General features: G+C 51.2%; 1 protein-coding gene across 1 annotated transcript; it reads right to left on the bottom strand.

The window, feature by feature from the left end:
* Nucleotides 1-4,115: 4,115 nt before the first annotated feature.
* Nucleotides 4,116-22,231, bottom strand: WDR18 (WD repeat domain 18). Its single transcript, XM_020814283.3, has 10 exons — nucleotides 21,917-22,231; nucleotides 20,399-20,509; nucleotides 17,653-17,786; nucleotides 15,995-16,136; nucleotides 15,630-15,773; nucleotides 14,916-14,980; nucleotides 14,465-14,589; nucleotides 9,759-9,925; nucleotides 5,378-5,446; nucleotides 4,116-4,935 (listed from the first exon to the last, which is right to left on the bottom strand). Exons 1-10 carry the CDS (start codon nucleotides 22,184-22,186, stop codon nucleotides 4,804-4,806), a joined length of 1,359 nt encoding a protein of 452 aa, XP_020669942.2. The 5' UTR covers nucleotides 22,187-22,231; the 3' UTR covers nucleotides 4,116-4,803.
* Between the last annotated feature and the right edge of the window lie 461 nt (nucleotides 22,232-22,692).

Genomic DNA, 22,692 nt, shown 5'->3' with positions numbered 1-22,692 from the left:
CATTAAAATTTTAAATTATATATATTTAAACATTTATATATAAACAAGACGCCTTGACACTTGGGACTGGTAGGAAATGGTATAAAATTTGGATAGGAATGGAAACTGGTCTTAGATCCTCAGCGTGAAACGGGGTGGGTGGGGAGGAGGCACCGTTTCGGCGCCTGCCTCGGGCGGCAAAATATCGCGGGTCTGCCCAGGCTGGCCTCACTCTGGTCTCCAGCAACCCACGCAGAGTTGAAGCGCTTCGTGCCGAAGGGGAACCAATTGCGATAACGGCCGTTCCAAACGGGATGAAATTAATAATAATTGCTAAGGACCTAGCGCTGGAAAAATATTGATTAGCCTCCAGGCAAATATAATGAGCTCATAAATTGTACTCCCTGCCCTGCCACGGCCATCTCCTCCTCAACGAGTCATATTTGGAAAACAGTCTGGACTACAGAACCCCTCATCCCCTCACTGCTGGCGCTCCCAATGAACTACAATGGGGAGGGCGGTTGAATCACATCTGGCTTTTGAATTATTGGTTTGTTGGGGGGTGGGGTTCTGGGTATACTGTAGATGCTGTATACACACACCTCCTGTGCAATATAGTGTTTTTAAAAAATATAATGAGTGATTTCCAAAATGCCCTGTCCTCAACTACTCCGCTCAAAAGTCGTGGTTTCCTTGAGGGAGCCAGTCCATCTCACGTTCGGCCTTCCTCTTTTCCTGCCGGCTTCCACCTTCTCCAGTATTTTTTGTCTCTTCCGGAGAATCCTGCTTTCTCAGGAAGGGCCCGAAGGAGGAACAGCCTCAGTTTCCATGTTTCCCCCTCCAGAGATAGTTCAGGCTGGATTTGAACTCAGAACCCCCTTTTCCCACCTCTTTTTTTCCTGTTCTTTCTTCCTGAATGAATACGATGGGAACCCACTGCGAAAGAGCATCTTTTTTCCAGCTTTCTCCTTCTCTTGAGCAGCTGGGTGGGTGGGGAACCTGTTTCTTTGTACATCATATTTTAATTTTCTACTTTTGGGTCAGCGGCTGATCCTCAGGGCCCAGAAAGGCACAGGAAAAAACTCCCCCACCCCCTCCGTCCCCTTTTTTTTCTGCCGACGAATGGCTTTCCTGACACTCGGGATCCGTCAGCCGAGCCCGGCAATGCATACCACAGGCTTGGAAAACGCCGGGCCACGTGCGTTCACACCAGCAGAAAGGTGTGCTCCGGGGGATGCCCCAGAGAGAGTAGTCTAGCGCTGAAGCGCCGAGAAGACCTCGCCGGGATCCAAAATTGGGAGGCCAATTTACATTCTGGCAAAAGTCTTATCCATAGACCCTTCACTCACCTGAAATTGAGGTTTTTTTTAGTTTATAGACTCAGAGAAGGCAAGTTGCGTTTTTCTTCTCTTCGAACCACAGAAGGTACCCTGACCTGAAGGTCATCTAGTCCACCCCCCTTCCTCTCCCAGTGAAACTTTTTGTGGTTACTGTGGCTGTAACCACTAGACCGCACAGCCTCTAATTGCAAGCTGTCGGAGAGGGAGACAGACCCTCTCCCTCCTTCAATGGAAGCCCTCCGTGATGGGCATCGTGGCCGTGGGTCAATCATCTTGGACCCGGATGACCCCTCCCTTGCATCTTTTCAGTGCTCCAAGACTCGAATACAGAGCCGGCGAAGGAAAAAGCACCCCAAAGGGCCAGCAAGAAGAAGCCTGGCCGAGAGTGTTTGCTTTACCGAGGGAGGGGGAGAGAGAGAAGAGAATAAATGAAGAACAAGGCCAAATAAGCCATTAAGCAAATTCTTGGCCGCTCAGCGGCTGACAGTTAATTAAGGAGATTGATTAAGGCCCCAGGTCTGAGCCCAGGGATCGTCAGCCCTCGAAAGGTGCCAAGGAGAGACCTGGCCGTCAAAGGAGCCCGACCCCCAGATTTATCCAAAAAATCCAAACAAGGTGGGCAGCGGTCCAGCTGGCAGAAAAGAAGACTCTGATCCTTCGCTGGTGCCAGCGTGAACCCTTGCAACCCTCTTTTGCCATTAAAGGAGAGATCGGTGGCGGGTTCAAGTCTCAGAAAAGAGGAGGAGAAGATTAAGGGGGTGGGGGCAAAGGGTGTCCCGAGAACCCAACAACGGCTGTTCTCGTGTGTTCTGATTTCCATCGGTTCGCAGGACCCTCGCTCTGGGAAAGCTGCAGGGAGGGGATGGAGGCCAGGGATTACGAATCCCATCTCCAGAGCTCTGTGGGCATGGGCCAGGAATAGCTGCCTCAACTCCTGTCCTGGATCAGCGGGGGGGGGGGGGGGAATCCGCACTCACACCCTTCCAAGGGTGGTTGAACCGTACAAAGTTTGGCGCAGCCTGGCACCGATCTAGATGATGCCATGAGCAGGCAGAAATAAAAAATAAATAAAAATTATATTGGATGTATTACTCTTAAGTGGCCGAACATCGGAACAGGACACTCAGCTTTATTAAATCATCCTTTTAAATCAAACGGGGGTTTGGTCAGGGACCATATTTTGGACAGATCAGTGGTTTCTTTTTAGCTCAGGGCATAAGATCCGAGTTTTATTTCTCTCGCCGCTGGGTAGATATGGGAGAGGCCTGAATTTCTGCATTGGGTTTAGCAGGACTAGGTGGCTCTCTCCAGGGTGGGGCGTATGGAGACCCCCGAAATGTGATCCTCGCCCGGTCTCTTTCTACACCTCCCCCTTTCGCTTTCAGCTCTACTGCCAGCCAGGATGATGGGAAACGGGAGCAAGTTTTCCAGCCTCCTCAATGGGGCACGCCGACCATCACCCAAGCGAGCTAAGGACGGAACCAGTGCCCATGTTTTCCTCTTCCCTCCTCATCCTCTTTCCTTTTATGCTGTTTCTTTTCAGCCTCTAACTTGAATGAAAAAGATGAATAGATGTGTGTGTTATAGATCATATATTTAAATATAAAAATGATCCATAGGGCAAGGGATCATGGTATTTAAAATGATCCATAGAGCGATTTGAGACTTTCTAGCCATAAAAACTAGCGTAGGAGGCTCGGGGAATTCATCAGACAAGCTTCCTTGTCAAATTCTCCTGTTTTATTTCCAAGTCAAGATGCCCTAACCCATTTGGGTCTAAACCTGTTTAGTTTTACACCTGTCTTTAAGAACGATGTTCAATCTGTTATAAGAGATTGGCTTTAATAGGGGGAAAACACACCGAAAGTTAGCTTTTTGGAGGGCTTCTAATTCTGGCTTTAGAGAATATTTCAAAGGGAAATGCTGGTGGGTGAGAAGGAATAGATGAATATTTTTAATAAAAGAAACATTTCTATAAGCCCAGCTTAGGCCTGGTACGAGCATATAATATCTGGCTGCGGAGCCAGAGGTTGGAAGTTCAAATCCCCCACAGTAACCTCCTTGACAAGGGGCTGGACTGGATAGTCTTTAGGGGTCCCTCCCAGCTCTGCCGTTCGAAGAGGATTACGTTCCCAAGGTTTGATGAGAGCCGGGGCCGAACTCAGCACTGCTGTAGGGCTGTCGGGACGAGAAGATGAAATGATGTCTCATCTCTGGAGGGCAACAATAAAGATGGGAGGGATGGGCTTGCCAAAAGGCGAACGTAAAAACCGTAAAATCCAACCCATGCAGGGTGGAGAGAGAAAGGAGGGGAGGAAGATAGGCATAAATAACTTCAGGGCAGAAACGCTGGTGTGGGTTATGGGAGGCCAGAAGTGGGGCACTCGTCTCCTCCCACCAGTGCCAGCGCCGGGTGCAGAGGGATGAGCCATCCGAGGCCAGGCCAGCTCCGGGGGGTCTTGAAACTCAAACCGCATCTGGAGCCAAGAGTTGAAATAAGACCGGACAAGTCTTTCGGCCCCCGGAGTGCCCCTTTGGAAAGAGAAACACACATACAGAAAGCGGCGAGGGAGGTCCGCTCCGGAGACGTGTCCGAACTTTACAAATGCGCCCCGTTATTCACTTTCTCCCAATGATGCCGGAGGTGGTGTGGGGCTCGTCCCCCCCCCTTTAAGATCAGGCAGAGAGGAAGGGAAGAGGAGCTGATGCTTAAAGCCGGAAAGGTTTTACAGAACCCAGCCCTGATTCTCTCTCCATTTGCTACGAATCGAAGGAAGCACACTGCGAAAACATGAGTTTATATATTTTTAAAAAACCCACCTGAACTTTATTTTTTAAAAAACTCACCACAATACAAAAAAAATATTCAGACACAGAATTGGAGGTGTTATGTCTTTACAGAACAAGAAACAAGAGGAGACAAAGAGATCGTGAAAATAAATTTGCTGAACCGGAAGAAGGGGTCGAATTTTTTGCAAATATAAGTCCACCGACGCAGAATGATTTTTTAACAGCAAGCTCTGATCCTCTGTGTCAGACATCCTGCAAAGCAGACGAAAGTCTAGGTAGAAATGTGTTAATCATATACCAAGGACCCGATGGAGCTGGGTGACCTGTTATGGCTGGCGTGAACCATACAAAACTTTCAGATGACCCCCTCGCAGGGAGAAAAACAGCACTTCAGGGTGAAAATGGTGAATGCTGCTCTCTCTCTTCCAGGCTAGGTTGTTCTGGCAGGGAAAGGCATGCCGGTGTGTTTTCATTTCCCCGTTTTGACTGGGGAGCTGAAAAATATCTTCAGCTCGAGGGATACACATCCTTCCAGGTAACGTTTACGGCAGGTAATCAATGTTAATCCCAAAACCGGGAAGAAAGAGAAGGGGAATATTTAGGAGTGTCCCCCTTAAAAAAACAAACGGAAGGATTGCAAGGTAACAGCTGCCCTGCCAGAGAGAGAATGTTCCCCTTGGCTCAGGAAAACGTCCTATTTGCCCGGTTTGGTGAGGATGCGGCTCGAAAAATCAAAAAGGCTCTTGTTGATTTTCCGGAGCGAACAGACTTCGTCCTCGAGTTCGGTCACCCGGATCTTCAGCTGCTCCTGGTCACCCATCAGGTTCTGGAAAAGAAAGGCGGTTTTGATTTTGGTTCAAATCACAAGGGGCAGCTGGGGGCTCATTAGGGGGTGCATTCTGGGAGGTATAGTTCTTTGGGAGGTGCCCACCGGGCAGCAAAACTACAACTCCCAGGAAGACCTCTGATTTCCAGAAAGACCGGGGGGGAGGGGAGAGGGACGTTTCCTTGTTTCTGAAAGTCGAAACCGTGATGGAGGGCGAACGCCGCTGCTCTGCAGGCTTCTGCTTCTGAGCCGCGCCTCCCAAAAGCCCGCCTGGAAAATTCGGGGGTGTTGGCAGCCCAACAGAACAACATCAACAAAAAAGCGCATACACCCCCTGAAATCTCAGCAAGGCAGAACTTCAGCTCTGTAGGCCAGAAGGGCCAAATTTCAGTCTTGCCCTCCACCCCCAGATTTGTCCCTCCCCCTGGGAAGGGTGCCTTACCTTTTCTCTTGTGGCGCACATCAGCAAATACAGGCGCTCTGCTTTCTCCAGAGAAGTCTCCCCAGAGCCCTGTGGGAGACGGGGGGGAAAGTGTTTAAATACAGGGAGGCAGGTTTAAAACCAGGGGGCTTCTCGGCAGCTGTTCGATCGAGGAGCCTCTGCCTATAAACCACCCCCAAGAACCTCTGGGATATGGAGAGGAAAGCAACAGGAGAACTCTTAAGATCTTTCTTGATCACGTTACCACGCCTTGTACATCCATCTGTTCAACGACACCCCAGATCCTCAACCTAAATGTTTTGCTTCCTCCCCGGTCCCAGAAACCGATGCACCGGCTACAGCCTGAGGATTGGGTTTGGGGAAACCACAAAAATCCCCCCAAGCCATCAAGGTGGCCATAAAGATTCCGAAACTGTAAGTAAGAAAACAAAATTAGCCAAGACAGCAGGACTTCGGAAGGGTTCCCTCCAGCGCTGCTCTGATGAAACAGATGGGGGAACCAGCCGGCGTGTCGTAAATAAAAACGTTTAGAAGAATCCAGCTAGGCTTCTGGTGACAAAGATTAGAACTCCACTCCGGGAGAAAGCTGGCTGAAATAAATAAAGCCGCCCTTGCTGAGGAGGGGTTATCTAGGAACAGGGACTCGGCAAATCTGATGGCCTTGAGCTGGTCGCCTGCAGTGTTGGGAGAGGAAAAAGCTAAGAATGATGAGTGCTGGTGAGTTTTTGGAAGGCCTTCTTTGGGGTCAGGCCAGGCTAGCTGGACAGAGTTTTGTTCATCCAGGTTTACAGGCTGAAGATCGCGTCACTTAGAGCTGCACCGGTGGGTTGGGAAGCGTGAGCAGGATGCCTTCCGGATGTGATTGCTTTCGTTCAACCACTGGTTTGCATCTGCTTCTAAAGGGGAAACCAAGAGGGTCCAAACGGGAGCCTTCATTTCTTCCCGCGGACGGATGTTTTTCCAATCACCTGAAGCTCGAGGCAGCACGGGCCGGGCTAAGCGGCGAGTCCTTTTTCTGCTAGAGGAGCCGCAACCAAAAAGGCCAAGCTCCTGGGAAGAAGGAATCAGAAGAGTGTTTGGGGGCAAGCGAAAAACTCAATAAATCCAGTTGCAGAGGACGGGAAGGGGAAAAACTTCCCTGACCCTTTTCTGGTTTGACTCTAGAAGCGCAGGGGGAGATCCAGGAAGAGCCCGTAAAAAATGTCAGCTCCAGCGATGGGGCAAGAAGGCCGGTACGGGAAACGGCCGGATCACAGGGCCAGGGAAACGGTGCGCCAGCCCCCCCCCCATGGGGTTCTCGTCCCGGCCACTTCTGCTGGCTCAAGATTAAGGGGGGGGGGCGCTCTCTCCGCCCCTCTCTGACACAGTCAGCAGCTCATCAAGTACCGCAGGCACGCTGAGCCCGAGAGTTGCTATTCTAATTTAGGAACAGACAAGCTGCCGATAACAGGAGATAGAAAAGATTGTTATCACTCGCGCTTAATGTCGGGATCTGCAGCCCTGGCCCGTCAAGGGCCCTAGATTTCTCTTGCCTCTCCATCCTCCCACTGATGGTTATCGCTCTGCCTTGGAGACGCAGAAGGCAAAATGGGATATATATATTTTTGCACCTCCTCACACGAGACGGAGGGACTGCAGCAAAGGCCCGAGCCCCTAATATGTACCCCGCACAAAGCGGGAAATGCACTCTGTGAAGGTTACTGCATCCAAGGCAGTTTAAAAGTCCAGGGTCTGTCTGAAAGGGGGGGGAAGGGGTTGCTGAAAACCTGTTAGAAGGAAAACAAAAATCTTTAAACTCGAATCCCAGCTAGATTAAAGGCTCCTTTTTTGCCAGAAACCTGGAGAAACTGTTAACAATCTTAGGACTGGAAATGCCAAGGGCATCCCAAGGATCATCTAGTCCAACCCCACGCCACGGAGCAAAATCAACAACAGAGGATCCCCAATGGGTGGCCATCCAAACTCTGCTTAAGAACCTCAAACGAAGGGAAACCCACCACGTTCCAGGAGGGCTCAGTTCCATCGTTCCACCTCTCTTGCCATCGAGAACCCTTCGCAAAAATCTCATGGCTTGAATCAGCCCTTCCCAAAATACTTCTGGGAACTGCATGAAGCAGCCCGTGGGAACAGGGGTTCAGATACAGTACCCCTGAACACAGAGGCTTCCCTGCATTACTAGGATCTTGGCTGAAAGCTATCAAGAGAGACTTTTAAAGACCATCTTACTTTAAAGTACATAAATACTGGAAAAAAAGTCTGATGTGCAGCCTCCGTGTCACAAAGCATACATTAACTTGGTTTCCTACGATGCAGGACTATTTCTAAACCAATTTTCACCTTTTTAAATAGTTATTCCAGGGGGTTTTAGACAGGAGAGATTTTGGGGTCCTGAAGAGGAAAGCCGGAAAGCCGCTGGAGAGGATGAGCCAGGTTTCGGTCCCAAGCTGTGATCATCCGAAGAGGAAACATCCTCTCTCACCTCTGCTTCTCGGAGGCTGAAGGCCTGTCTTTCATAAATCTCTATAAATCCCGGCCTCTTCCCCAGAAGGCGGACGCCCGTGACCAGAGACGGGAGACCCAATCGCTTCTAGGTTGGTGCTTTGCCAAATTCAGGGGCTACTCATGGGTTTGATGCATCATATAGTGTCACCGAGGCTGCCTGGGACTGTTTGCGATCTATTGCAAAATCTTGCGTGGCTTTTTAAAAAAAACAATCTGATGGGAGGTATAAACACACCTCTTTCCAAACACTGGGGGTTCTAGAGAGAGGAATCTCGGAGGGGTTCACCTTCTTCCAGTGATTCTCATGCAAAAGAGGAAAAACAAATCACAAAGTTTTTTAAAAAAAATAAAATCCATTTACCGGTAATGTTTTTTACCAGGCTCCCTGATTTCTCTCCTACCCCGCGGTCACCAGGACTAGAAACCTGTGTCGCTTTCTAGATTTCGCATGCCAGAACATGTCAACTGCAGAGGCCAGTTTCGAGATCCTCGTGCAGAGTGTGGCTTCGACCAGAAGCAAACTCGCCACATTGGAGAACACGAAGGAGACCAACCGAGCAAGGTGGGGGATTGGCTCTGAGAACATGCCGGCTGCTGCCTGAGTGGTTTGGAAAAAATAAAATCCTGAAAGGACACAACGGCCCTGTGCTAGGGGAAAAAAACACCAAGGCCTCTCTTAAGGAAGAGCTAATCTATCACAAAGCTGGACAGCCACATCAGTCTCGGGGAAAGACGGATGACAGCCAGGAGAGATAACCCTTCAGGGGGAAGACAGGCAGAAGGGCTGGGCGAGAAGCGGTCGTGAGCGATGGTTCACAGGCGTGTGTAGCGTGATGATCTCCTTGAATCTTTCCATCACAGGCTGCTCTTCCCCAGCAAGCCAGAAAGACATGATTCGGTTGAGAAATAAATGTGTTTCTGTCAGCCCAACGAGGGCAGACTGGAAGGAGCACCGAGAGGAAATACAGAGGGGGGCTAACCCCATCGAAAATCGCAAGGCAGTTCCATTCCGTTGAAATTTCCAAAGAGAAAGAAGAATCAGCTTGTTTGCAGTATCCAGAAAGCATAGCTTCTTTTCGGAGCGAGGGGGCTGCGGCTGCTGGTGCTCGCCTCCCCCTCTTAAAAAATAAATTAGATCCAAAACTTAGCTTCTGATGGGGACGCCGCGGGTGGGTGGGTAATGGATGCCCTGTCTCCTGAAGCTGCCCGCTCTGATCTCGTCTTCGAGGCCAGATTCGCCACAAGGCATCAGTTTAGCCGTGAGGTTTTTCTAAGACCTTGGGAGTGAGACCGGAACGTGAAGTCCCACTTCCCAAGGATTCATCGCGGCTCCAAAAATGTCCCAAAATCGCACTTGGCGGTGGATTACACAACCGCTTTTTGTATTTGCCAACAGAAGGAAAACCGGGCATAAGCGAAGGGTGGGGGAGTCCGTGCAGAAGGACCCTTTAAGGTCCTTTCCTTCCTTCCCAAAGCCTGCGCCTTTCGCACCAACTACCCATCTTTGTTGGAAAGCACAACGACATGTTTGACGCATGCTTTAGGGCCCAGCTGAACGGTCATGTCGTGCGGCTGTCGATCTGCCGTTAATAGTTTTGCCACACGGCATTAAGGTCTCAGATCCCCAGAAACCCAGACATGATGTCCCCAGCCGTGACAGCATTGACATCCACCAGGAAGGTGTATCTGACAAGCCAATTTTCTTTGCCTCGATGGGACTTTGTGCTAGAACATTTGGTACACTCCGTTTCAAAGATCTGCATCCCACCAGCTGGGATTTGACCATCTGTCTGCGGTCCTGGCCGCTAGCAGAGACACAATCCGACTCCATCAAACAATCACGCAGTTCACAAACAGAGAGACAACACGACTCCCCTACCTTCTGGTGCAGCCCGAGGCAGAGGGTCAGCCCATCGGCGGCTGGGTTCTCGGCACTCTCCACGCCGTGGAGGTGGCGGCTGAACTTCGGCAGAGGGACGCTGGGTTTGCTGTCTGGGTTGAGCATACTGGCGGGGGCCAGGGTGAGGAAGGCGTTGGTGATGGGGCCTGGAAGACGGAAAGCAATCTGGGGTCAAACGAGACATTCAACAGGATGGGCGTTCCTCCCCTTGTGGCTTTCCCAATGACCACGGGATCTCCTCAGAGAAACTTGCTTTCACCCGTGAAACTTTGCCCATGTTTACCATCACATGCCCAAACGCCGCACGTTAAATGCGAGATACATCGGCAAAGAAAACCCCTGTTTCTCACCAGCTGGAGGGGGCACGTTTCCTCAGACCGCAGCAAAGGTAGTGCCCTGTGGCATAAGGTGTACACTTTCGTGCTTCACAAATGCTCCAACTGCTGTCTGCCAGCCCAAACCGTCCGTCCATTACCCTCTGGCGTCCTTCCGGCACCCGGGCTCCCAGCAGAACCCGCACCTCTTTCGATTCTAACCCTGCCTTCGACCTTTAGAACGACTGCTGCATTCAGATCGTACTGATGGAGAATTTACGCCCTCTCCACCCTGGCCCTCCACCTCCTTCACAATGGCAAGGTTTTGTTTAACTGTACTTTTAACAAGCGACGGCCGGGAGATTAAATGTAAACGCTGCGGCTTTGATAGGGCCCCTGGGACGTGCTAACTGCTCCCATCATTTAGGATTTTACGGTTCTGCAACTGAGTATTTTTAGGTCGTAATCCATGCAGGAAAAAAAAAGCAGGACAGTCAATGCAACCTGCAATTACCGGGTTCGAAGCACGCTTTACTTGCATCCAGCAAACGTGTGTGTGGGGGGCCTGGGAAAGGTTTTTCTCTCCCCTTTCCGCCTGCCTAAATGCTTAATTTGCTGGCAAGTGCTTAATTTCCAGCCCCCCCCCCCCCCAGCAAGCAGCCCCTGGAAAAGCGGCTACAGGGAATGGTGGGATCCGGTACACAGCATCCAAACCTCACTGTCCTCTGCCGAACAACCCATCCATCATGGACTGGGTCGTCTGCAGCTGTCTCCCGGTAATGATCTATGGCATGCACCCCTCCCCGGAGTTAATGAGGGCTTTAATTACCGCAATGAGCCACACAGGCCGCTGGGCTGCGTCCCAACCCTCTGCTCACCTCTGACAGCCCACCCATTCGCTCTTTGTCTCTCTCACACACAAACACATTATTAGATTTATTACAATGAAAGAAGGAAGCTTGGGGGGGGGGAAATAACAGCAATGCAGGAACGACTTGTCAAGGGGGGGCAAATAGCGGCCCGCCCTGCAGGGCTCTGTGGCAAGGAGGGCTAGCTGGCTCCTGGTCTGGCCAAGCCATTACTCAGCATCCTCCCACTAAGCCGAGCCTTCTCGCGCTCCACCAGCTGACTCGGGAGGAAGCGCCCGGCTGCTCCCACCCTCTTCCCCGTTGGCTCCACAAAACAGCGGAGGATGCCAGGGGGGAAACTTCCCTTGTCATGCCGGGCTGGCGGCTGCCAAAAGGCTCCTCTCAAAGGGTTCGAGTCTCTTGCCAGCATCTTTCGCACCCAGCTCTATGTCTCCGGCCCTATGTGGCCTCCCACCCGCAGACGCCCGTGGTGAGGGCTTCTCTATCAGTTGCATATCTATCCAAGCCAGTAAGCCCTCCTGGTCCTCAATAAATGGACCGCTGCCGTCACAAGCCAGAAAGTGGCTACAGACCCAAGGATCGGGCCCCTCGAGCCTTCATCCACCACTGGCTGAGCCAGGGCTATCATTTAAGAAACTGACTCAGGAAAGAAAGGGTAGGAACACCTCCCTTCCGAAAAGGGACGTGAACCATCTCTGGATGCAGAAATCTGCCAGAGTCGATCTATAAAACTTAAGGAGCTACTCCAGCCCTGCTGGAAGGGAGAAGCCCGTCATAGGGATCCAGCCCCCCCTGCTCAAGGCAGACCATGCCCAACCTTGCCTTCTGGCCTCCGCTTTGTGGATGAACTGGGTCTGACCCAGCTTAGCTTCAAAAACTAGGCAGGATCCAGTACGCGGGGGGGGGGGGGAGGAGATCTAGAATTTTGAGGGTAGAATCTCAAGAAGTAAAAAAGCAAAATACAGTAGCCCTCTCGCTCTCCAAGAAGCCTAGCTGGTCACATGGTGATTTTTTTTACCTCGGCCTGGCAGAGCAGAGACTCATGCAAGGGGGCAACAGGGAGATTCAAACATCAGCCCCTCGGTAAATAGCCCCGAGCCATTTGATCAGCTCATCCTGGGGTAACCGCTCACCCGTTTAGGGTGGATGATGAGCCGAAGAACGGCTTCCGCGCAGCCGCCCCCAGGGTGAAAAACCAGCTCCCTTGATGATCGGAAATGCAAAAACGGGCTCTCTCGATGGAAGGCATGCACCGCCTTTATTAAATCACATTGTTTTTTTGGGAGGGGGGAGAAGGCTCCCAGACGCCTTATTAGGGACTGTCTGGCAGCTTATTCTGAGCGGAGGATTTACAGCCACGGGTGGTGGGAAAGCAAGGGAACCCTGAAAAGATGCAAGAATGGGAGCAAGTCATGTCCTAGACAGCCGCCTCTTATCGGGAGCCCTGCTTTGCCGAGATAAAGAATATTATTGCTTCCCTCGGGTGGTGACAAAAGCAGGCAGTTTAAAAGCACTTGGGTTTTGAAGGGTGGGAAAAGTAATTAGTCCATTGGCAGAGGGAGGGAAAAAGAAAGGACAAGGTGATTATATAAAACTTAGTTGTTTTTTTTAAAGAAGCAAATGGGAATCCGCTGCTTAAGAACACGAAAACAAACCCAGAGGCTGTTAACCACAGTAATGGGGGTCACTTCAACACCCCTAAATTAATCGGCCGTTGTCTTGATAAAAGGGTTGCCATGTTTCTCGGTGCCTCTGCTTCTCTGCCACCATCGAAGGCATCCTGCTTTGAAAAACCACAACAGAGGGGTCACTGGGGGACTGGCTACTTTTCTGTCTAGTTCCCAGCCCGGGGGATCCCCAAATGTTCCTGGACTCAGACCCCAGGAATCTTGGCCGGCACAGTAAACGGCAAAGTAAACGGGGAGTTTTAAGTCGGAGAACATCTGGGGATTCCCAAGAGTCTACAGAGCCACAGAGAGAGGGGTGGGTTTATATCCATAGAGTGAACGTTAATGCCATCACACCCCAGAACGATTCTTCACCTTCACAGCGTTCATCTTCTTCAAACTTGAGATCGTGGGGCTTCAATGTCTCGCCAGGGTAAACTGTTCTGTTTTCTGTTTTCTCTCCTGGCCTCAAGTTCTTCAAGTAACTCAGGGGTTCAGGTTGGGAGTTCGAATCCCCCACTGGGACCCCTTGACGTGGGCTGGACTGGATGATTCTATAGGGTCCCTTCCAGCTCTGGAGTTCTAAAATAAAGTCTGATGAAAGCTTAACTCGGAGGGCCCTCTTGAGTGATGGACCAAAGGTCTCCTCCTGATTTTGGATTTTGCTTCGAGGACCACCAAACAAACTCTCCTAATGGCCGCGAGGTCTTTGCTCTGCTAATCTCCCTTCTCCCCGCTTCACAACAACCCTACCAGGTAGGATAGGCCGAGACAAACCAGTCCTGGGATTAATGTCACCCACAGAGTTTCAAGATTGCACCATCTCTCCCAGTCCCGCACGCTATCTATACCACAACGCTGTTACACGGGCTCCTGGCTCTTCCTGCGCGCTGTGATAGGACAGTGTGGCTTTGGAGATCCCAGCCAACGCCTGGCCGTGAAAAATTGATGGTGCCCCATCACGCCGTGGCATTTGAGAGTCAGTCGTGCGCATTTTAATGCCCCCTTTCTGCCAATGTTCAGAGTGTTTCCTTCGGTGTTTTAAAAACACACACAGAGAGAGAGAGAGAGTCCAAGCTAAAGAGAATCAGTAAATCATGTTGTGTCGGTAATGAAGCAGAAACGACGCAGGGCCCGGGACGCGGAGCTCATTATAGCAAAGATTATGCACAGCAAAGATTATACAGCGCACAGAATTGGCCCCTTGGAAAACAACCCCCTCCCCTGCTCACTGCAGCGCCGAAAGGGGGGGGGAATTCTGCAGCTCAGGGAGCCGAAAGGATTTACCCACAAACCCATCAGGACCATGCAGACAAATACGGAAACCACGTGCTGGTTGACGCAAAAATATTTTCCCGTCTCCTAACCACGGAGATCGGGGCCAGCAAAAGTATATCCACAGGCCCCGTTCCTCCAAAACGGCGAGGAAAGATGCAAAGTTTTGTTTGAATTTAGAAGGATCAGGCTCTTTCTGTCTGATAGTCCTTCTAGATGACAGAAATGAAAAGGTCGTAGGACCTCAGCGGGCATCTAGCCCAACCTCAACAACACGCAAGACCAAGATATACTAACAGTATGCAAGGCCAAGATATATGACATTCACAGAATTCCCCTTATCTATCAAGCTTGCCACCGTACTAAAGAAAAAGACACAAGATACGTCTGGTGCGACCTGCCTTAGAGAAACCCACACAGAGGCAAAGACCTCTGAATTTGGATTTTTGCCACATGGTTGGCTGCTAAGAAAACTGCATAGAATAGATATCTGCTGTGCTTTCAAGGTGTTTCCAAAATACTTTTTTAAATTTGATCAGATAGGAATCCTCCACACAGACCTTTATAATTCACCGTCCGCACACACTGCTTGCTCTGGATGTCCCACAGCCGGACGGTTTCGTCGTGGGAGCCGGAGAGCAGAAGGCTCCCGTCGGTGGAGACAGACAGGCACGTCACCTGGTTCCTGTTGGAGCAGGGAGACAGGAGAAAAGGATCAAAACAAGAACCTTCCACCGAGCCTAGCAAGTTTGATCAGGATGGAAAAGCAGCCATGGGGAGGAAAACCCACCCACCCCCCGCCACCTGAGATACATTAGTGCCCCTTGGGGAAGGAATATCTGGGAGCAGGGACCTTTTTGATTTAAATCGTATCACAATTGGAGTTAAAATAACCACGTTTTGATTTCCAGCTGTTCTTTTTTTCTCTCATTTGACTCGTGATGTAAATGAATCTAATTTAAATCAAACCCACCTCGTCTGGGAAAAGAAGGGAGACAGGAGAGCACTCACCTGTGTCCTTTAAAGGTCTTCCCAGTCTCCCGCTCAGTCTGGAAACCTCTTTCCCTCTGGACCGGCTGTAAGGAAAGCAAATGGGGGAGGGGGCATTGAGGAAATAGCTTACGAACCACATCCAAACCCATACTTTTGTGTAAAGCAAAGTGCAGGCAAAATCACTGACACTGCGTCGGGCGGGGGCCGCCTCTCCGTCCACCGGAAGCCACCCAATCAATGCATTAAGCTACAGCGCCCCAACAAAAAGGAATAGCGGAAGGAACTCGGTATGTTTCGGCTGGAGACAGAAAAAAAGGGCTGATACTCTCCCTCCAGTATTTAAAAGGAGGCTGTGTAGAAGTTGGAAGAGGCTGCATATTCTACCAGGACTCAATTCCCATGGATTCGAATTGGGAGTTTGTGAGTAAACGCCACGCGGAGGGGGGTAAGAAGCCGCTCGAAAGCAAAACAGACACGCTCAGAAGAGCTGGAGGGCTGCCTGTAAAGCGTGTCTTCATCGTTGGTTTGCTGCCTTGGATAGGGGGTGAGACTAGATGAGCCTTAGGGTGCCCCTCCCCTCATCGGTTCATCCGGCAGGCAGAAGAGGGATGGAGGGATGGCAAGGGGATCCCCTGCTGGCCTGAGACACCGAAGACATTGAGCTTTGCCTCTCCCTCCAAAAGGGGGACCGTCAAGAGGCAGAAACACAGCCGCCTGCAGGGTGAGACCTACCCAGGAGCAGAGGTCCACCTGGAAAATGGAGCCATCCATGCCGCCACAGAACATGTGATACTCAGTGAGGTCCAGGGCCACCGAGGTGAGGCTCACGTCGAAGACGACCGACAGGAGGAGGTCCCCAGAGGAGATTTCCCAGAGCTGGGCGGGGGGGAGGAAGGCAAGGATGAGCCCAGACTTTACACACGTCATACAAAAAAAAGTTTATTTATTTAAAATATTTTTACCCCACCTTTCTCCTTAAAAGGTCCCTGGACATCAGTTTAACAACAATCTAATAATCTAAGAACAGCAGAGCTGGAAGGGGACCCCAAAGATCATCCAGTCCAGCCTCTGTCAAGGATTCGAACACCCAACTTTACCTTGGCCGTTTGGTCTAGCGAAGCCGTGGCGACGCGGGCTGTTGGGCCGCCCACGCCGCAGCAGAGGTCCGTGATGGGGAGGCTGTGTCGTGACCAGACGTGGCGGGGCTCGGCATTCTGGACAAGATCGGCCTGTAGCACGCTGGGGGAAACAAAGGGCACCCTTCTGCTTTCCAGCCATCATAAACAGGAGGAGGGAGAAAGGGTTCCGCGCGGGCTGAGCCAGGGAGGCTCCAGGCTGACCAAGCGGCGTTAGAGCCAGCCTGGCTGTTGGGCAAAGGGAGGGGTCAGCCTCAGGAGGCCGTATTTTAATATCAGCCTTGAAAAGTTAGGGAATCTCCTTAGGTAGAACTGCTTAAAAATGCATGAAACAGACAGACAGATAGTGGGTGGATAGAGGGAGGGAGGGAGAGAGGAGGGAGGGAGGGAGCGACAGACAGACAGACAGACAGACTGACTGACTAATCTGTGAACACCCACATCTTAGGAAGAGCCGAAGGCTCTCCTCCCCGAACGGAGGCCTCCCTAAACGGAACGAGAAGGGATTTGCTCGCATCTAAGATGGGGCGTCACTCTGCTGTACACTCTTTTCGAAATTAAAAAGGCTACGGCTGGGAGATCCTGGACACAGCAACTCCTGACCTTGGGCTCCTGTCCAGGATCAGAAAAGAGGGTCATCAGAGGACGGAGCCCAGCCGTCAGAAACAGAGGGATTTGGGAAAACGTTCTGCCGGACGTCTGCCCGCAAAGGCCAAAGCAATTAAGGAAGGGCTAATTGGTGCCCAACCTCTGCCTGGTGCAGGGTCAGGCGCTCGGCGCCAGCTGGAGGATAACTTTGAGGCAGACGTGAGAGGGGAGAAAAGGGCTTTTTCCCCCCCAAAGGCACTTTCCGGGTGGCAGAACTGGACAAGATAAGGTGGGCAGTGTCGGGGTGAACTGTGATATGGAGAAAAGAGCCGAGGGGGCCCCACCCCGCAGCCAATGAGGAAACACCCACTGCTGGAAAGGGACTGGCATGCAGCTTGCTCAAAGCGAAGGCTTCCCAGAACTGCGTTCTCTCCAGCATCTATAAAAATCTCTCTGCAGGACAGACCATCTCTGGCGGAGAAACTCCTGGCTTCCCAATTCCTCCCATCCATCTATTAACAACAATTCCATTCATCTAATGGCTCCGTTTCTCCACTTCAAGCATATTCTGTTCACGACGGACAACAGAAAGCCTGCAGCGGCTCTTGCCAGGGTCCTGATTTTAAGCAGCCATAAAGGCTTTTTCTGGCATGAAACCCACCCACCCATCCTTCCTTTGGGATCCGCTTTTACCAACCGAGGAGCGAAACAGGTAAATTCAAAGAACCTTCCTTTGCAGCGAGAACCCGCCCTGCAAATTGGAAGGGTTTCGCTAAAATGCAAAGCCAGCCGCAGACTGCAAAAAAGGGGAGTTATTTACACCTCCAAACCCTGTCGCATATTGGCCGAATATCCAAGAGTCCCATCCCCCGTCCCCTCGTGGTTCACCTGAGGAGGAACTGGAGGGGAAAATGATCAACACGGTGAGAGTTCCCTACCAATGATTCACATAGAAAAGGTTTACAGAAACAGTCAACGGAAGCAGGAAAGAGCTAGGCAGCTCAGGCACCCAGGCGGGCTCCGCTTCGTACCTGAAAAGGTTCCACACGATGACCAGACTGTCTTTCGCCCCCGAGAGAAAGTGGCTGCTGTCGTCCGTAAAAGCCAGGCAGGAGAGATCCTGATAGTGCCGGTTCAGGATGGCGAGCAGGTTCCCGCTGGACACCTGCAGTCGAAGAGATGGAGGGGAGGAGGGGAGAGACAGAAGCCAGGAAGAACTCGGTGGGTGGGAGATGCTTCAGAGCGAAGGCGGGGGACTCTGGGAGACCCAGGATGGGGTGGATGTAACTCGTGGGGGACATTCTGCCCACCCGGGCTCAGAGCTTCTTCGTGGAAAGCCAGATTCAGCTGGGGGGAGGCCAGGCGGCTCAGGGCCAGATCCAAATTGCAAATGTCTGCTCCCAAAACAAAGCACCCTGACCCCTCGCGTGGTATAAAGAGAGTGGCAAAATGCATGGAACCGAAGGCAAATGGAAACTACCCTCGTGGGTTTCAATGGGTCTGCTCAAAGGAGGGAGCGATTCAGCCGAGGTCTTACTGCAGGGTCAGAAGGGAAGCTAGGCGGTCAAGCCTGCCCAAACCTCTCTTTGCTGGAGGCTGGGAACAGAGAGGGCAACTATCACACCACTCACAGGTGGGCGCTGCAAGCTAGCTTCTGTGCCACTTGAAAAACCCAGGATCATAGAATGATTGAGTTGGAAGGGGGCCCGCTAAGGCTATCTAGTCCAACCCCCTATGCAGGGCAGGAATCCAAGTTAAAGCAGATCTAACAGAGGGCAGGGTCCCAGATCTGAGAGAGGGTGAAAGCCTCCAGGGTCAGAGCGCTCACCAACCCCTGAGGCCACGGGTCCCATTGTAGTACGGCTCTAACGGTTGAGAAGTTTTTCCAGATATCCAGCCTAAATCCGGCCTCCTGAAGCTTGAGCCCAGGATGGCGCGCCCTACACTCTCGGAGGACAGCGAATGGATCCTGCTCCTCTTCTGTAGGACGACCTTTCAAGTTTTTGAAAAGCGCTCTCCTGTCTTCTTTTCTCAAGGCTAAACAGGCCCAGCTATGTCAGTCTTTCCTCGGACTGGGCTGAATCACAGCCAGGGAATTGAAGCCATTGGGTAAACTGGCATTGTTCTAGAGCCGTGGCTCCCAAATTTTGGTCCCCACGTGTTCTTGGATGAAAACTCCCCCAGAAAAAACCTCCACCATGAGCTGTGCTGGCCAGGATTTTTGGGAGTTGTAGTCCAAGAAGATCCGGGGACCCAAGGTTGGGAGCCACAGCTCTAGAGGATCAACAAATCCACAGCCACGGTGGGGCTGATAAACAGCCACCCAAAACCCTGCTTAAAAACCTCAAATAAAGGAGAGCCTGTGATCTTCACAGAGCCTTTATTTTAACAGCTGTTATACTCTGAAAACTCTTCCTAACGTTTAGTCCGTATCTCTGTGCTTGCAAACTGAACCCAACTGGAGCCAAGTTGGCCTGTTTGAAATTGACCAACTCCGGAAACCTGGTCAATGTCCCTGTCGGTCAATTTCACTGCCTTCCACCATTTCATTAAAGGCATCACGGTGATTCCAAGCCTGTCATCCTTCGAAGCAGAGATTAGGGTGACAAAAACCAACACAGAGGCTCTCCAGGTAAGGCGAGGGATGAACCCTGCCCAAAACCCTACGAAAACCACGGCTGCCAGTCAGGCACTAGGGCAGAGAGAGTCAAGATCTTATTCAGCCGACAGCCGTTTCGTATGTTCTTACACTCCCTGGCATCTGCCGAGCAGCTGGTCCAAACTAAACTGATATGCGTGGTGGAAGAGCTGTTGACACAAGCAGTCCTGGGAAGGGAGAGACTCTTAAGCCAGTCAAGCTTTCGTCAGGACGTAGCCACCCTGCCTTCCTTCGGATGCAGCCAGATGGAACGCAGCTGCTGAAGGAGGTCAAGCTGGATCCGGTTCTGCTGAGAGGAGCAGGAGGTCAGTCGGCAGTGACGCAGCCGGGCGGAACAGCCGCTGACGCCAGCAGAAGCGGGAAAGCCGAGCCCGGCGGGATCCAAAGCCGACTGGGCCGACGGAGCAGGGCCAGCGGCCTTGGTCCTCCTCTGGATGCAGCCAAGAGGAAGAGTCTGCTGACGGAGATAGGGTTGAGCCCACTGGGAGAACAGACCAGCTCACAGACGCCTCTGAAAAGCAGCTAATGAGGAAACAGCTAGGGTGCCGCTTTCTCCCATGAAATAATTTCCACCATGTCTCTCTCCTGTTCAAACTAAAACTCAGCATCTTTTCATTTCTCTAGTAAAGGTGATCCCTGGTGTTACAGGAGAGAAACACTCTCTTTCCCACCCACCAAGGAGCTTGTAAACCCAGGTACGGGAGGCGCCATTTCAAATTCACTGCAGAAATTTAGAAAGCTCCTAACTTCACAGTTTTCAGGAAAGCTATGGGCCAACCCGAGGAGGCCTGTTTTCTTGTCTGTTGCCTTTCTGACCTGTTTGAAGACAATAACGAGGACAAGCAAAGGCTGAAGACTCAGCCTGTTGTATTCTGGGTGTCACACACACACACCCTCCGCCCTGCTTTTGTAACATGTCTCCTGTAGAAAAGACAGTATCCACAAATCTCAAGCACACTGTTTTGTATTGGTTTTTTTTTTTAATTGTTTGTTTGGCTTCGTCGCTTTGTTGATCTCTTCATTTCCGCACTTATGGGCTCCCGGCAGCTGCTGATCTAGAATAGCAAAGATTTAGCCCCCGCGTGGGGAGATCTCCATGCCATCGCCCGTTTGCTTACCTCCCACAAGTAAATGCTTTCAGCGATTCCGGCCAGGATGTAGAGCCCATTGGGGGCAGCAGTTAGACAGGTCACGAGTCCTGGGCATAGGATTTTCTGCTGGAGCTGATCCTAGAAAAGGGGGGGGGGGAAGGGTCATGGCTCATTCTTTTAAAATAAAATGCTGTTTTCTCCAGAATAAAGCAAGAGTCCTTGCACATTTCTAGTCGGCTGAATACGTCTGCATTTCTAATCTCCCTTTTCAGCGATGAAGCGGAAACCCATCAGAGCTTATGCTTATGTTTTTAAAGCAGAATAAGTTAAATAAGTGGAGACTTTAGTTATTAAGTTTCATACCAGACATAAGGCTGCTTCCCTTCCACTGTATCTCCTCTTGCTTTTGGAAGAGATACGACTGGGCAGTTTAAACCCAGCAGAATTTCAATTTGGCTTTTCTGGGGAAAATCTTTGGCTTTGGTAAAGCACAGTCAAGACAGACATGGGGAGATTTTAAGGCGCTTATTTTGGGATGCATGCAGGCGCGAAAGCAGCAGGCGAAGAGACCCAAAAAGATTTTTAAAAAGAAAGAGGCCTCAAATTCTGTCTCGCTGCTAAAAACATTTTAGATAAATCTTTTTTTGGAAGAATAAAACAGGAAAGAAAGTGTTGGCTGCCATTTCTGGAGTGTGGGTGGAGAGATTTGTTTAAAACCAAAAAAAAGGTTCCAGAAATCCCATCTGAGACCAGTTTTTTTTTTTAAGCCTCAGTCTGCCCATCTAAGAGATAATGGGGATAATTATACTGTATCATGGAAACTGTGGGGGGAGGACTTTAAAGGAGAGATGAAAATCTTTTTTCTGATTGGGGGGAAGGACAGGAAAGTAACTTTTTATTTCCCATAGGAAACAAAGTTAACAATAAGAAATTGGGGCTGTAAGAAGCGAGCCTTCTCTGTCATGGGAAGAAGTGGGAAATCTTCCTGGGTGAAAGTACAGGAAACAAATCACTGTTTCATGGAGGATAAGTGCTTAAATTATAGACACTAATTTATATTAAATTCGAAGGTATACCTTTGGCAAAAACTCTTTTTAGTCTTGGTCGGTTGGCTTGGGTATGTAAATTGCCCCCCCCAATGGTTGGGTGGTCTGAAAGCTCAATCCATCCATCCATCCATCCATCCATCCATCCATCCATCCATCTTTTTAGGCATCCCCTCCCTTGCACTCTGCACATGGACCAATGAATCGAGGCCGCTTCTCTCCTCCTCCCCTGTCTTCAATCCACCACCCTCTTTCATTCTCCAGAGCTTAGGAAAATGTCCTTTTTTTGAGATGGGGGGGGATTCTTTTTTTTTCCAAATGCATCTCGCCTCCCAGAACTTGGAAGCATCGCTTTGGAGAAGGAAATGGGGTTTTTCATTGACTACAAAGCCCTTGTTCCCCCCCAAAAACCCACAGAGGGATGATGGGTGTTGTAGTCCTTAAAAAAAAACCTCCGGGTTTTGGTTATTTTGAGGTCCTTTTTTTGTCCCCGCCTCACCTTCCTCTGGAGCTCCCAGACCCCGATGCAAGCCTTGCCCAGCTGGGCCCCCAAGAGATGCTCCCCGCCCAGCAAAGCCAGGCCCCGGGAGGCGCAGCCAGCCCCGCGGTAGGCGGCCACCGAGGCCCCGGAGCCCACTTCCCACACCGAGCAGCAAGACCCGCCGCCGCCGCCTCCGGCCCCCGGCGAGGCCTCGGCCGCCGACACGACCGCCACCTCCACCGGGCCGCCCGAGGCCGCCAGTCCTCCTGCTCTACCGGCGGCCGCCATTTTTTGAGCCCCCCCCCCGGGGTGAGGACACGCCCCCTCGCTCGCGACCCGACAGCGCTTGCGCGGGACGAACGACCGCCGCCCTCAGCCAATGGGAGCAAAGGAAAGAGGCGGGGAGGGAGAGACAGACCACGGAGTGGGGATTTCTAGACGGAATCTTTCTTAGGATAACGAGGAGGGCTAGAGTGGCAAACAGGGAAGCCTCTTTTAAGGACTACAATGGCCATGTTGCCTGAGGGCATGATGGGGGTTGTAGTCCCTCCAAAGAGGAACTTTTTCTTCTGTGCCCCCTTGGAAGTTAATTTTCTCTCACCTTTGGCCTCTCATCTCCACACTCCGCCTGGCAATGATAAATAAATCCCCATGAATCTGTTGCTCTGAATGAGGGTGACCGGGGTCAATCCCATGGATCTAGCGGGTCTCCTCTGTTGGGATTCACCAGGCCGCTAAGTTACACTGCATTCCTCCCCGTTTTGGCCGCCACTACAAATCCCACCACCCACAGC

This window comes from Pogona vitticeps, chromosome 7, assembly GCF_051106095.1.
Source record: "Pogona vitticeps strain Pit_001003342236 chromosome 7, PviZW2.1, whole genome shotgun sequence".
Taxonomy (NCBI): Eukaryota; Metazoa; Chordata; class Lepidosauria; order Squamata; family Agamidae; genus Pogona; species Pogona vitticeps.
Note: the sequence above shows the minus strand (reverse complement) of the source record. Positions and strands in the feature narration are given on the sequence as shown.

Bases quoted from the DNA above. Each gene is read 5' to 3' on its own strand.
- WDR18 (XM_020814283.3), bottom strand. From the start codon at position 22,186: ATGGCGGCCGCCGGTAGAGCAGGAGGACTGGCGGCCTCGGGCGGCCCG. The intron at 5,447-9,758 runs GTAGGGGAGTCG...CGTCTCCCACAG, and splicing joins GCCTCGGGCTGCACCAGAAG to GGCTCTGGGGAGACTTCTCT. The intron at 4,936-5,377 runs GTAAGGCACCCT...TTTCTTTTCCAG, and splicing joins TGTGCGCCACAAGAGAAAAG to AACCTGATGGGTGACCAGGA.